At 47.0% G+C, this 16,065-nt stretch overlaps 1 protein-coding gene across 1 annotated transcript in view; it reads right to left on the reverse strand.

The window, feature by feature from the left end:
• Positions 1-16,065, reverse strand: part of Ksr2 (kinase suppressor of ras 2) — a 435,854-nt gene that overhangs the window by 334,311 nt on the left and 85,478 nt on the right. Inside the window, exon 2 of the mRNA XM_004636227.1 lies at positions 956-1,096. Coding sequence (XP_004636284.1) covers positions 956-1,096 — 141 coding nt within the window. The remainder of the gene's footprint in view (positions 1-955; positions 1,097-16,065) is intronic.

Raw genomic sequence — 16,065 nt, forward strand, 5'->3', positions numbered from 1 at the left:
CTCAGAAGGTCACTGAGGGGCTGTGAACCTCTCAACAGCTGAGAACCTGCATGCAAAGGCTTTAGGTCAATGCATGGCCCAGAAGATCGGGTGATAGGAGCCGAGCTGTTACCCGCAGCAGTTGGCCTATTGATGGTTTGGCTCCAGCGCCTGGGATCCAAGAGAGCAAGGAAACCTCACAGCTCCTGAGACCCTAAGGACACAGTCCAACCTTGATGAGAGACACAAAGAATCAGGTATCCCACCCAGGCTTTGCCATTGCAAAGCCTCTTACTGTTGCTGTACTGCAGAAGTTTTCAACAACAGTGGGCTGGCATTTACTGAGGCCTGCTGGGTGCCAGAGGATGAGCTGAGTTTTATAGGCACCATCTCATCTTACTATGCCAGCTACTTAAGCAGAGGGGACAGTCATTACCTGCGTTTAAAACATGGGAAGACCAACGCTCTAAGACTGCAATCCAACATGGCAAATGTTGGCCATGTGAATTAACATTAAGTCCATTAAAACTTCAGTTCCTCAGCCACCTGCACTAACCACAGTTCAGCCCATAGTAGTCACCCAGGGCTAGTGGCTACCACGTCACCCAGCACAGATATGAGACGTTTCTGTCACAACAGAAGGTTCCACTGCACAGTGCTGATCTAGGAGGAGGATTACTCTGCCTAACCTGTTTTGGTTAAGAAGGTGCCCAGGAGCAGGAAGTTCTCACTGACCCCAGAGCCGCAGCCTGAACAGCTCTGTTCGGACTCATCAGAGATCCTGCCTGCCTTCTGCAGTGTGTGTGTGTGTGTGTGTGTGTGTGTGTGTGTGTGTGTGTGTGTGTGTATTGAAGGCCTACTGTGTGCCATGGACTGGGCCGGGCACAGCTAAAGGTCTGCCATCCGAGGAGCAGCCGAGGGGTAGCTTCTGGGTCAGGGTTAGGGTCAAAGGGTACCCAGGGCCGCCTCTGATCACCTCCAGGACTTCCTTGCGTACGTCGACAATCCGGAACCAGTGCCGCAGCTGGGGGAAGCCATCCAGCTCAGCGTTGCGCTCCTGCAAGGCCACCTTCTTTTTGCAGGACAGCTGCCGGCTGAAGTACTTCACCAGCTTGCTCTGCAGAGACAGAGGAGGACAGGGACAGGCTCAGGGCACTGCCGCGAGGAGCACAGGCAGGAACCCCCATGTGCACCACCCACCCAATCCCCAGCCAGCTCCGTATTTTAAACACTTGTGGTTCAGCTACACTGGGATCCAGTTTCCACCTGCTATGGCTGGAATAGGGTCTAAGGGTGTCCCTTGAATGGCCATGTGTCAGGCACTTGGTCCCCAACATCATACTCTCGAGAGGTGCTGGATCTTTAAGAGGTGGTTCTGGTGGAGGTGATCAGATCCCGGGGTGCCACCGTCTAGACCAGCCCACAGGTCTGGTCCCTCCTGCCAGCAGCTGGTTTTCTTTGTACTTCTCCGGTGTAGCATGCCACAGCCCAGTACCATGAGACCTGAACCTTGTGGCCACCAGAGTCATGAGCCAAATAAACTTTTCTTTATAACATATCCGGCCTCTGATATTTTGTGATAGCAACAGAACCTCCCCAAAGACACCATACAGTGAAAACTGGGCAAAAAGGCTCTAACGTTTTGTGAGGTGGGGATGGGCCCTGAATACATCTTGGTGGAGGCTTTTTTATTTTTTAGCTACATTTAAGCACTTACACTTTCATTCCACATATTGCAGACCCTACAAGTCCACCCCTAGAAACTCATCCTACAGATGTTCATCCAAGCCAAACAAACATTTTCTTACAGTTCTGTTTGTGATCACAGAAAACTGCAAACACCCTAAGGTCCACCGGTAGGAAAGGCATCAGATAAATGCTACAGCCGCACAAAGCGACTCTGGGCAACTATAAAATAAAAACTACAAAGCATGCTCAGAACCGATGCAGCGCACGGTTCCGAGACACATTGATAAATAAAAATAAACAATGCCCTACTCCCACGGAAAATGTTTCCATCTACAAATCTTTGTAAAAGCAGAGTCTCTCTCAAAGGCTTTCTGATCCTCTGGGGAAAAACAAAGGGAGCATGGGGACCAGAGGTGGAAGGGGTGTTTCACTTCAACACACAGGTGTCACTCAGCTCATTACGTCACACACCAGTATTCATGAATTAGCAAATTCTTTTAAGATGAAACAGACCTGAACTCATGTTGGGGAGGGATGTCAAGCTATGTGAAACAGAAGCTTTTATGGCTAGTTCTGTAAAAACTAGCAACATCAGCAGAATCAAGGCAGGATAAGCATGCCCCAGCAGAGGACGAGATGAAGAGGATTGGGTTCCAGGCTTCCAGCTGGGGACAGGGAGCCCCTATAAAAAGGGGACAGTAAAAATATGGATGTGTTTCGTTATACCTTTTGGCATTGTTTCAGTTATTACCCAGACTACATTATTTATGTCATCTAAATATGTTTAATAAAAATAATTAAATGAAACAAAATTAAAAACCCTTAGGGATGTAGATGCTTGTGGTACTTCAAAGCTCTGTGAATCAACAGTCATCAGGAGGAGTGTTCTGGAAGTCTGAGTCCCAGGCTGTGGAGCAGGGGAGGTTGGGCAGCGGTGGGTGTCAGGCTAGACTCCGTTCTGTCCTTTCCAGAAAAGAGCTCTGCAGCTTTCCTGCGGGAGCATCCTGCGCAGCCTCTGAGGCCATGCAACTCAGGCAAAGCCGTCCCAGTCTCCCCACCTGCCCGGACGGGGTCCTGGGGCCCAGCCCTAGCCACAAACCATGTCAGGGGCAAGGACTCCAAGAGACCCAGCAGAGGCATGAGGAGCGTCTTGGGACCTCTTCCAACACCAGCACCCTGGCTTCATTTAGCCCTGGAGCAGCCAGCTGGGTGTCACAGAAGCCCAGGCTGCTGGGGACATGTGAGAAAAATCAGTGTAGAGAGATGGAGTTGTGCTCTTCCTATGACCATGGACTTCTGACTGTCAGCAGACCCTGGAGCAAGCACAGAAACCTGGCAGCCCTGGACTGTGTAATGGCAAATGCACTCGGGTTTTTTTCTTTCTTTGATTCTTTTCTTTTTTGCTTAAACTGGGGTTGCTTATCTGTCCCTAAAGCCTCCTCCCTGGGGGGGAGGGAGGGGGGTTAAAGGTCATCCGGGTCCCCTTTCTTGAAGAAATCTGACACCCAGGTTGTTAGTCTCCTCTGACTGCCTTAAGAAATGTCTACAAACTTAGCAACTTAGAACAACACACATTTCTTAGCCAAGGGTTCTGCTCTTCACCTAGAGCTGACAGCGCTCCTGGGCTCGGGCCCCTTCCCCACGTCGCTCGGAGCACCGATTCCGACCGCCTGCTTCCCTTCCTCCTTCCCTTCCACCTTCCGGACCCTTATGGTGATAATCCACAGGGTGGTCCCCCTTCTCCAAGTCCTTGATCACCTCTGCCAAGTTCCTTTGGCCCTGTGAGGTTATGTAGGTGCACGTCAGCTCTGGGGCCACTATTCACTCCACCATGGCTGGGCTGCTGTCTGGACAAGTGGCTCAATTCTGCGTGAATCCGTACTGAGTGCCTGCTACCACGGCTTGGACCTTAAACTTCCTCCAAACACCGATGTGTTAAAGGTTTAGGTGCCCTCGGGAGGTGGGGTGCAGCGGGGGTTATAGGTCATAGAGGGACAGTGAAGGGAATTGTGGGATGCCCGTCTCTCTCACTTCTGGCCACTAGGAGATGCGAAGCTTCCTCCCCTCCCCCGCACCTTCACCATGATGAGCTGCCCAGCACTGAAACCTCCTGCCCTACAAGCTCAGCTAACCCTTTCCTCTTTATAAACCTGCTGATCCCAGTATTTTGTCACAGTGAGAGAAAACTGATTAGCACATCTGCCGCAGGGCAAGAATATTCTAGAGCCTTGATGCTCTCAGGTCAGGACCCAGAAATGGCTCGGGGTAAGAGTGGACAAACGGAGCAAACCAGTCAGCGCTGATGGGGCCAGAGGCTGTGACGCAAGGTCACGTGAGCAAAGCCAGCCCCTGCACAGAGTCCTGCCCGCGGACACATTGACACATTTTTAGGCCCAATCAGCGCTTGTTACGCGTTAGAATTAGCTGCCAGCGTTTAAAGATAGAAGCACAACCCGGCCAGATAGCTCAGCGGACTAACGCGCCTGCTTAGGCAAACACAGGGACCCCGGAGCACGCTGAGATGGCGCCTGAGACTGGGCCTGGTGGCACGTGCCTGTAATCCCAGCGCTTGGGAGGCTGAAAACAGGAGGATCAATATGAATCCGATCTGTGCAGTGAGACCCTGTAGACACTGTACTAAATACAATAATAATAATAGTAATAGGAGCACTTCACATAAAATCCCACATTGAAGCTCCTTGGGAAGGGTCTGGACCTGGGCATAGGGTCACATTCCAGCTTTGAGAGCCTGGGCTGTCGCCTTGTTGCTCTGTTTCCCCCACTCCTCAGGGAAGCCCTGCCTCCGAGGCCAGGCCCAATCTGCCATCCCTCCATATGCTTCAGTGCTGCCTCTGTAGGACCATGGCAGGAAAGAGGGGGGAAAAGATAAGTATTCCTTTCACTAGGGCCGGGGAGGTGGCTCAGTGGGATAAGCACTTCCCCAGCAAGAGCAAGGGGCCTGTATTCAATCCCCGGCTCCACAAAAAAAAAAAAAAAAATCAGCTTATTCCTTTCACTAATATTTCTACCTAAAATGAGAAAACAAACTGGAGTCTGAGCGATGTCAACAGGGGAAGAACCTCTTGATTCTCCTTATAAAAGTGGACAACACAAAAGGCAAAACCAGAAGCTCTGGGACTAATTATGTCCAAGAACCCCGAGACAGGAGAAGGTGTGGGCCTCCCACTGACAGCTGCAAAACCCCAGTGGTGTCTGCTCTTGAATGGGAGGATGCAGAAGGCAAGTGTGACGCCCTATGGAATGGAGAAGCAAACCTGAGCAGAGCCCCCAGGTACTCACTGGAAAACACGATGGGCCACTTCACAGAGAGCTGCCAAGTTAGAAGGGATTTGCCTATGCAATAGCAGAATCCAAGAGAAACAGGACAAGAGAAGAGAAGGTCTAGATTAAAGGGGTTGGAGGAGAGGGACCAAGGTGGAAAATCTCAGAAAGCAAACACCACACTGTCAGACTCCTCCCTTCAAGAGGTGGATTCCAATATGCATTTATGAAAATATCATAGTGAAATGCCTTCATTTTGTATACTCACTATGTGTTAATGATTGTAATAACAAAAAAGAGGTGGCTCCTAATTCCTTTCTCTTGCAATGGGGGCTAGGTTTAGAGATAAACAGAATATGGTGGGAGTGACACTGTGCAACTTCGGAGGCCAGGACATCAATTAAACTGCAGCTTCCTCTTTGCTCATTGTCTGGAGGAATCCAACGGCCATGTTAAAAGGACGCTCAATCAGCTATGAAGCGACTCCCACAGCTTCCAGTCACCGGCCACAGGAGGGCGCCATTCTCAAACTGGATTCTCCAACCAAAGTCATGCCTCCAGGTGACCGCAGCCCTCATCGACAGCTCTGGGTGACAAACCCAGAGTCAGAACCATCAGAGAAGCTGTTTCTAAAATCCTGACCCACAGGAAACATGAAATAATAAATGGTTTTGCTCAAAGCTTCTATATTTTGGGATGATTTGTTGAAACAGCGATAGATAACAAATATGCAGGATGGAATTTCATTCAATGCTATCACAAAAAGAAACTGACAAAATATTCCTCTAGGATGATGCAAGCACATCAGAAAAAAAATATGCTCACAAAGCAGAACGAAACTGCAACCTATTATTTCGAAGGAGAGACATTAAGAAAATGGTATAAGATCTGAAAAAAAAAAAGTCAACTTAAATCATAGCTACAAAATCACAGAAATGAAGTATCAGAGCTCAGAAAAGGATTAGAAATAAAGTGGGCGTTTTATACATTGAAGATAAATAGGTGGAAAAGTAGAACGAATTTTATAAACCAGAGCTAAGTAGAGTTGGCACAGGGCGGGCAGTGAAGCCGGGATGGGAAGACCCCGCTCCCAGGTTCAGGAACCAAGAAGAGAGTGTCCGGGCTGGCAGGAGCGCGTGGAGATGGGAGGTTAGCAAGGCGCTGCAGGTTAACCAAATAAGTAAATCAATATTTTGAGGATTACTTTTTCTCACTGTCTGGGAAAAGCAATACAAGAGGTGGGAAAGGCCAGCAGCAACACGGCCGTGTTGGAGTGGATCACAGGCACTGGTTACCAGGGTATACACATACGTGAGCAAGTGTTGAGGTGCCTGTGGATGCGTGTGTATGTGTGCACATGCGTGCATCATACATGCACTGCGCACGCCTTGTACACACATGATATCCACGACAGGGACTGGAAGCAAGAACATCATAGGAACAATTTCACACCCAGAACCAGATCTTGGATGCTGCCGCTTTTTCTTTTCTTTTCTTTTTCAGGAAAAGGCTTTACGTAGAAAGTAAGAGAAAATGGCACAAGGCTTTGGATTGAGGGGCTGACAGAGATGAGGTGGGACCTTAGTAAAGAAGAGTAAGAAAGATAGGAAAGAACTGCAGCTGGCATTAGAGGGGGGCACTCTGAGGAAGAGGGTCAGACCAGCCCCGTGGCTGCTAAATGTAGTTCTCCACCCAGCGGTGTTGATGGAGAAATAGCTCATCCCAGGCCGGGATTCATCCAGAAAAAGGATAGAAATTTGGAAAATTGCGTAGGGGAAAAAACAAGAACAAGCTCCAGGAATGACACAACACTGCAGAACATATTTATTTTATATGGATTTCTGTACTTGTGTAAAACATGTTATACATGTATAGGAAAACAGACCTAAAGGTAAATATGAGAAATCTTTAAATATCAGAGAGCCCTGTGCCGTGGTGGCAGGAGGCAGACATTATTCACTCTGAGGCAGGAGTGTCACAACTAAGTGACTGATAGCAAGATGCTGCCTCAAAATAAAAAAAAATTTTTTTTAAAATTTTAAGGGGATGGAGATGTAGCTTAATGTGAAAGCCCTGGATTCAAGCCCTGATACCACAAAAGGAATGAAGGACTTATACTAGGAGAATGTTTTTTATTTTTTTTTATTTTTTAAAAGTTTATTTATTTAATATTTATGTGTGCGTGCGTGCGTGTGTGCGTGTGTGTGTGTGTGTGTGGCCAGCTCAGCCCACCAGGGGGCGGGCTGGCTGGCATGTGGTGCTGGGGATTGAACCGCGGTCCCTGTGATTTGCTAAGCTTGTTCTAAGTAGGTGCTTTAGACCACTGAACCATCTCACCAGCCCCTAGAAGAATGTTTTTTTAAAGAGCATATTCTCTCCTAAAACCTAAATTGAGATTCCAAATGAAAAATATGCCAGGTGCACTAATACAATGGGATCACTATGTCCTGCAATGAAAAACAGGCCTAGATGGTGGCCTTCGACCCGAGCTCTAGGACAGAGCGTGGCTTTTTTTCAACTTATAAGATAAATAAAATGAATTTTAATTTAAAAGCATTATGATGTGGGGCGTGGCGGCACACCTCTGTTATCCCAGCACTTGGGAGGCTGAGGCAGAAGGACTGCTGTGAGTTTGAGGTCAGCCTGAGCTACACTGTGAGTTCAAGGCCAGTTTGAAATACACAGTGAGACCCTGTCTCAAAAACTCAACACAAAAAAGCCATCATCCAATTCTAATTGTGTGGTTAAGAATCCTTAAAAAGCCTGCTCAACTTTTTCTGAAGGTTTAGAGAGGACATTCAAAGGCAAATTTTCACTAAGGAAAAAGGGGATAACTTGCTTTTGCCTAAATCCTAGGCTCAAATCGCTCCACCCCAGTGGCTCTTAATCTTGGATTTGCCGCACATCCCCAAGCCCTCACCCAGGAGTTCCTCCTCAGCGCTGCTTTGGCTTCCTACACTGAGAAGCCACGAGAGGGAACCGGACTCGTTCTGCAGGTCATCCGTCTGCAGTGTGGCTACCAGCCTTCCCTCTACGTTTCCTCTTCTCTCCCTCGGGCTCCCCCACCTCTTGGCCTCCGTCCTAACTTCATTTTACTTAATTTAATTGAAATGGAAAAAACGGAAGCAGGGTAAAAATTTTTCTATTAAATATAGTTTTATTTGTTTGGGGGAAATAATACAAAACTAAGCTAGATGTGATGGCACGCGCCCAGAGTCCCAGCCACAGGGGAAACTGAGGCAAGAGACCCACTCGCGCCTACAGGTTCTGGGCCATCCTGAGCAACAGTGAGATCTCACCTCAAAAATTAATTAATTAATTAGAATCAAAAACATGAAAATAGGACAGGGAGTATAGCTCAGCGCTAAGGTATTTGCCCAGAAAGGGGGGGGGGGGAGAGAGAGAGAGAGAGAGAGCGAGCAGGCAGGCAAGCTACACTGAGATTATAAGTGTAAAATACACACTAGGAGCATTTCAAAGCCTTAGGGATGTCAAATAACATAGAAATTAGCATGGCTAGGGAGACAGCTCAGCAGTCTAGGCAACTGCCTGGCAAGTGAAAGAACCTAGGTTCGATCCCCGGTACAGCATGCTGTGCCGTGCCACCTGCAGAGTGAGGCCCTGTACCAAATAAATAAATAAATAAATAGATTTGGGGGCCAAGGAGATAGCGCAGGGACGTAAGTGCCTGCCTGGCACGCGCAAGGTCCTGAGTTTGATCCCCAGTCCAAAACAACAACAACAAAAATCAGTAGTGGTCACACACACCTGTTATCCTAGCATTCTGGAAAGTTGAGGCAGGAGGATCCAAAGTTCAAACCTTGCCTGGGCCATTTAGTGGCTCAGCAAGACCATGTATATAAAAGAAGGGGAGAAAGGTAGTTCAGTGCCTGCATTCGGTCCCCAGGACTACAAAAAAAATAATATTTTTATACTGATTACATGAATAAGGGATAATGTTTGGGATACACTGGGTGGAATGTTATATTAAAATTATTTCTATCTGGTTCTTTGTTAATGTGGCCACTAGAAAATCCCAAATGACACAGGTGGCCACACGTGCTGTCCATCGCCAAGGGCCATGCTGCTCAAGGGTTTTATCCCAAAGGCATTATGAAGGAGAGTCAGGGACATGCAGACCTGTATTGATAGGTGCTAGAAACATTGGAAACGACCTAACTGTTCATCAGAAAATGATGTGAACCCACTACAAGGTATTTACTGAGCAGCATATCATTCAAAATAACATGGTACATAGATTTACAAAACTACCACGCACAGAAGCCAAGAAAAAGCCTGCAGAGGTCTGGAACAAAATGTTGGCATTGGGGCTGGTGAGATGGCTCAGTGGTCTAAAGCACCTACTTAAAACAAGCTTAGCAAAGCACAGGGACCGCGGTTCAATCCCCCAGCACCACAAGCCAGCCAGCCCTGCCCCCTGGTGGGCTGAGCTGGCCACACACACACACACACACACACACACACACACGCATAAATAGAAAAATAAAAAAAATTTAAAAAAAAATGTTGGCATGTGTGGGTCACGGAGATAGCTCAGCGGTCTAAGCGTGTGCCTGGGCAAGTGTAGGGACTGGTGGTTCAATCTTCGGTACCATGCACCATGCAGACCCCGCCCTGGGCACACTGAGCCAGCCAAGACCGGGCCTGGTGGCACACGCCTACAATCCCAGCACTGGGGAGGCAAGCTGCATAGTGAGACCCTGTACCAAATACATAAAATCTTTCCAAAAATAATAAAAGCTGGCAGGTGTTATCTCCCCAGGGGAGATAATGGTTAGTCTGGGTTTTTTTCTATTTGTTTCTCTATAGCCATATTTTAAAAAGCAGTAACTGTATTACCTGCTGTGAATAGAAAAGACACAAGAATATTTCTAAAGTCTGCGTTCCGACAGGCATGACAAAACCAAGAACAGAGTCAGTCTGAGAAGCCTCCACACACTCCAACTCTGGGGAGGCTCATGTTGCTTACAAACGGGGTGCAGCATCTGTCAGGAACCTTTGTGCAGCCCGCTGTCTATTCCCATGCTTGTCAAGGAGAACTGTGGGGCCCACGGAGGAACCGCTGGAGGGCACTGGCAAGGAAGCCCCTGGCAACACTTCTCCAGTACTGGTGATTGAACTCACGGCCTCTAAACCCCGAGCTAGGTCCCTGATCTTTTTTACTTATTGTTCATTTTATTGTGAGGCAGACTCTCATTAAGTTGCTAATTTGCCCGGGCTGGACTAGAACTTCCTATCAATATTCCTATCAATTTTATACCCAGGAATTGTGATTCCAGGAATCTCACTTCCGATGATTTCCCCACGAAATGCTCATTGTACGTGTATGTGTGCAGGGTGAAAGGCCGGCTCGCATTATTTTTTAAATGTGAAGAAAAAAAAAGTTTAATAGAAAAGCTAAATATTGATAAGCCATAGCACACTGACAGAATAGACTACTGTAAAACTTTTTAAAATTAAGGCAGATTAACACATACTGATCTGGGAAGATCTCCAAGATTTTTATTGCCTGGGTAAAAAACAAACACCAAAAAGACGGTACAATATGATTGCATTTATGTTTTCAAAAGATTCTGTGTTGATAACATTTATAAATACATAGAAAAACAAATATATATATATATATATATTCTATATGTATAGCAAATATATATTTACCATTTACAGTGTGCTGACACAATACAGGAAACTTCTAGGCATGGTGGTGCACACCTGTAATCCCAGCATTTGGGAGGCTGAGTCAGGAGGATTGTTTTGAGTTCGAGACCAACCTGGGCTACAAAGTGAGCTCAAGGCCAGCCTGAACTGCATAAGGAGACCCTGTCTCAAAAAAAAAAAGAATAGAGGAAACTATAAAGCACACTATAAACATTTACTATTTTAACTTTTAGTATAAGCATATATTGCTTTCTTTTTCCCGATATTTAGATTTTCTTTTTCTTTCTTTCTTTTTTTCTTTTTTTTTTTTTTTTTTTTTTTTTTTCATTTTAGGGAAGGGTGTACAGGGTGTTCAGGGTCTCACTACTAGGTCGGACTCACAATGATTCTCCTGTTTACAGCCTCCCAATTGCTGGGACTACAGGCGCGCACCACCACGCCCAGTCTCAATTGCAGTCTCAGCGGGGGCGGGGCCGGCACGGCAGGCGCGGGGATCGAACCCCGGGCCCCTGCACCTGCCTAAGCAGGCACTTTAATCCACTGAGCTACTTGGCTGGCCTTTCAAGAGTTTATATCGTGACATATTTTTGTACGGTCAGAGCCAAACGGGAATATCTGAAAGAGACTGAGTCGTGAAAGCGTAAGGCACTGAGAGGTTCTCCAGGATCGTAACCTTCCTCGCCAATGGAGAAGAAGCCCACGCAGCTCAAACCAAGGACTCTCTCCAGCTCATGAGGTGATGCTGTTTTTCAGGGCACTCAGGACGCCTAGAAAGCTTGTTCCCTCGAATTGCTTCCGAGGTGGGCTCATTAGTGGTAGCAAAGCACAGAGACGCGCAGAAACATAAATCGGTTCTATAGCCGTGTTTTTACTGTTATTCTTACCAGTGTGTGGGAGTGGCTGCCAACAGCAGGTGGCCCGGACGCTGGAGTAAGGACGCCTGGGCCGCACCTCTTGCCGGCTGCACCTCAAGCCTGCTCTAACCTCAGTTTTCTCTCCTGGAAACGAGAGTTACATTGTTCCCACTTCCTCGGATGGTGGGGAGGCTGGAGGAGATTGTTCCTGCAGCACAGCCCCAAGAAATCTCTCAAAATACTCCAGCAGCGGTGTTGAGTTTATGTGCATGAGTTCCCAAGCATCTTCAACAATTACGCTGTGGGAGGGTCGGCCAAGGAGCTCAGGGGGCTAAAGCACCTGCAAGCAGGCGTAGGGGCTGGGGCTGGATAACCGGGAATGCAGTGCCGGCCCGCCCCCGCCCCCTCCCGCCCCCCCCAAGACAATTGAGACTGGGCGTGGTGGCGCGCGCCTGTAATCCCAGCTCTTGGGAGGCTGTAAACAGGCGGATCGCTAGGAGTCCAATCTAGTAGTGAGATCCTGAACACCCTGTAGACCCTTCTCTAAAATACAAAAAATCAAACAAAAAACAATTACGTTGTGGGTTGGACCTCAAAGTTAGCAACTACCAGAATCCAGAGAAAGCTTAAAAACAAAACAAAACAAAACAAAACAACCTAACTAATATTGATTAGTTGTTAAATAAACATTCTTTAAAAGTCAGTCATATCGGGGCCAGGGAGATGACACAGTAGAATAAGCACTTCCCTGGCAAGTGCAAGGGTCTGAGTTCAATACCTGGTTCTGAAAAAAAAAAAAAAAAAAAAAAAAATTAAAAAATTTAAAAAAAAGTCAGTCTTACCTGAAATGATATGAAACAAAATATCTGAAGTAATAAAGGCAAATAAATATATGAAAAACATGTCCAACATCATTGGTCATTGGAGAGATACAAATTAAAACAATTCTGAGATTCCAGATCAACCCAGGAAAAAAATGGCTATTATCAAGAAATCAAATAACAAATGCTGGTGGGGCTGTGGAGATAAAGGGATCCTGTTCCACTCGTGATGGAAATGTACATTTTTAAAATTTCTTTATTTGATACAGGTTCTTGCTACACAATTCACATTTCAGACTCATAGTGACCCTCCCCTCTCAGCCTCCCCAGGGCTGGGATTACAGGTGTACACCACCTCGCCCAATTTTAGGGCCAGCCAGGCCAGCACCGCATGCAGTACCGGGAATTGAGATCGGGTCCTTGTGCTCGCCAGGCAGGTGCTTAGACCCCCGAGCTCTCTCCCAAGTCCAGTAAGGGAAATGTAGACTGGTGTAACCATCGTAGAAATCAGTGTGGAGATTCCGCAACAAACTGAAGCTAGAGGTCCCATCTGACCCAGATAGTCCCTTTCTTGGTATCTTCTCCCCCGACCAAAATTAAAAGGATCATACCACAGTGATTTAGGCACACCTGTGTTTACAGCAGCATGGTTTGTAACAGCTATGTCTTGGAAACAGCGCAAGTGCCCATCAACCAAGGCATGGATAAAGAAGATGTGGTTCTTTTATGTAGAGTACTCCTCTGCCGTAAGATGATCAAGTTGAGACATTTCTAGACACAGGGATACACCTTGAGACCATACTCTATGTGAAAAATATCAGCCACACATGTTTAAATGTCACACGGTTTCTCTGGTGTGAATAACCAGAGTGTAACTAGGGACCAAAATGTAAAATTGATATTGGGAAATAGGAAGAAAATGTTCACATGCGACGGGGAACAGGGAAGGGGGAGAGGAGAGGAAGGAAGGGAAAAGGAAAAAAGAATACAGGGAAAATATGGAAACAAAGGGTTTGTAAATTAAAGGGGAAGGAGGGGAGGCAATGGGAGGAATCAAGGTGTATCATGTACAAGTACAAATTCCGTGTGATGCATATTATCACTAGGTGTATCGAAAATCTACCAATAAAATCAATTTCGTAAACTGCCAGTCATTATCATGTCTCCACAGCTGAAAGACTACAGATGAGACTACAAGCAAATGCACTTTAAGTTAGATTTAAAAGGAATAATAACTGTGCTTTCCTAAGTCGCTGCAAGGATCCTGAGTTTGAGGTTCATGTGATTTAATTTAAATCTATATAATTGACAGAAATTGCTTGAAAGTAATACACATGTACCTCTTAGGCAATATCCACAAATTGGACTTTGTGCTAAGCAGTTTCCTTCAGCTTTTTCTTCGGAATAAACAAGATAATATTATTTACGATTCTATACCTATGTGTGCCTGGGTTGCATTTCAAATACTACTAAGCAGGGCCTGGGGAGATAGCTCAGTAGAATAAGCGCAGGGTCCTGAGTTCTATCTCCAGTACTGAAAAAAAAAAAAAAAATTCAAATATCACCAAGGAAATACAGAAGAGACCTGCTCTCTTTAAAAAAATAATCATGAGGGCTGGTGAGATGGCTCAGTGGTCTAAAGCACCTACTTAGAACAAGCTTAGCAAAGCACAGGGACTGCAGTTCAATCCCCCAGCACTACATGCCAGCCAGCCCCGCCCTCTGGTGGGCTGGGCTGGACACACACACACACACACACACATACACATAAATAAATAAATAAAATTTTAAAAAATAATAATAATCATGAGCCAGCAAGATAGCTCAGTGGACTAAGGCCACATGCCATGCTGGCCCCGCCCCCAGGCACGCTGATCCAGCCACTGAGACTGGCTGTAATGGTGCACGCCTGTAATCCCAGCGCTGGGGAGGCTGGAGACTGGAGGATCACTATAAGCCCCTGTCCAAATACATTAGAAATAACAGTAATAATAATAACAACAACAATGCCATTTGAATCTCTCGAAGGAAAACAAAAAAAAAAAAAAAGCCATGTCCACTGGAAAACCGGTGACACAGGGGGACAAAGGAGGCCAGAAGCTGAGCAACGGCAGCAGTGCAGCACCAGTGCTCTCCAACACGGGTCATTCCCAGCCGCAGGTGGCTGGTGATAGCAAGGTGGTCCCGGACAAGCCAGTACGCAGCCTGGCACCAGACAGCAGCCGGTTCCTCCCTGTCCAGCTCCCTCTCCAGCTCCCTGCCTACCTCAAGGAGACAGGCTGTGTTCGGTGACACTCCACGTCCCCAACACCCGCCTGTCCTCCTCTACACAGGCAGGGCCAGACACAGAGCCTCAGGCAGATAGGGCTGCGATGCATGCTGTCACGACGCTTGAGTTTTCGTTGTATTGGTCTCCTTGATCATCTTTTGCACTTGGCAAAGTGGCACTAGTCTCCCGTTATCATGGTTGTACCAAGTTTAACTTTTAAATACACGTCTGTTTTTAAAAAATTGGATTGGGGCCGGCAAGATAGCTCAGGGGTCTCAAATGCCTGCTTAGGCCAGCTCAGGCAAGTGTTCAGGGACCCGGGCTCAATCCCGGCACCACATGCTGCTCCAGCCCCGCCCCCAGGGTGGGCTGAGCCCGCCACAAAAAAAAAAAGGGGTCGGGGAGGTTGTTGATCTAAAGGAAATACACAGACCACCAAGTACCCCCGCAGTGACATCCAGGGAACAAGTCCTAGAAACGCAGTCCTACCAGCCCTTCGGACTTACTCGGGACTCAGTGCTAATCGCTGCCACCGACATCACCTGTCCATCCCTTTGCTTAGGCTCCTCCTACTTGGATGTCCTTTCCATACCCACCTGGGATAGACAGGAAACGTGTGTTGAGTGCTTTCCACCTCGGTACCCACAGCCTTTTGTACTGTGCCCTACCTCGCCAAGCAAGTCAGACACGTGACTCGGCTCACCCAATCAGAAGAGGCCTGTGTGTTGCTATCTGCTTTCCTGAATTTGCTCTCTGCGAATGAGAAAGTGTCCCCACCCCGCCAGCCAGCTGTAGCGCAAAAGACTGTAGCTGTAGCTGTAGCTGCAGGGCAGACTCAGATATTCCCAGGTATTTCAGCCAAGGCCATCTCCGCTCTGCGGACAGCCACCTGTTGGCCAGCCCTCTAGCTACGAGAGAGAAAGGCAAGATCAGAAGGGCCATCAATCTGTCTGCCACTAACCCTACATGCCTAACCAGTGCACCACTGAAGTTGGTACATGTTTGTTACACGGCATTACTGGGATTCATAACTAACAGATACAACATTCCATCAACTTATGCAAATCTTACTTTTCTCCAAAGGCTACCTCAAATGTCACTTTGCCCAGGAGGTCCTTATAAATTCTTAAGACACTATTGCATATATTATACTGAAAACAGCACCTTCACAATTTTTGTTGCATTATAATTCATTAATAATGAAGACACTGTATACCTTAGAGTGTAAAGGAGCCCTTTCCAGATTTGGAAGGACAAGTGGAATCAATGTAATAATAAAAAGTAAAGCGCTCTTACTCTATACCACACACCAAGTGCTATTACCATACATCAGACACATGCCTACAGTCTCAGCTCCACAGGAGGACTGCCACATTCAAGGCCAGCCTGGGCAGTGTGGTGTGGTACCGCCTCGAAATAAAAAAAAAAAAAAAAAGGCTGGAGATACAGCTCAGTAGCCCTGGGTCCCTGGGTTCAGTCTCCTGGGGCAGGG

The sequence above is a fragment of the Octodon degus genome, unplaced genomic scaffold, assembly GCF_000260255.1.
Source record: "Octodon degus isolate 3935 unplaced genomic scaffold, OctDeg1.0 scaffold00079, whole genome shotgun sequence".
NCBI lineage: Eukaryota > Metazoa > Chordata > Mammalia > Rodentia > Octodontidae > Octodon > Octodon degus.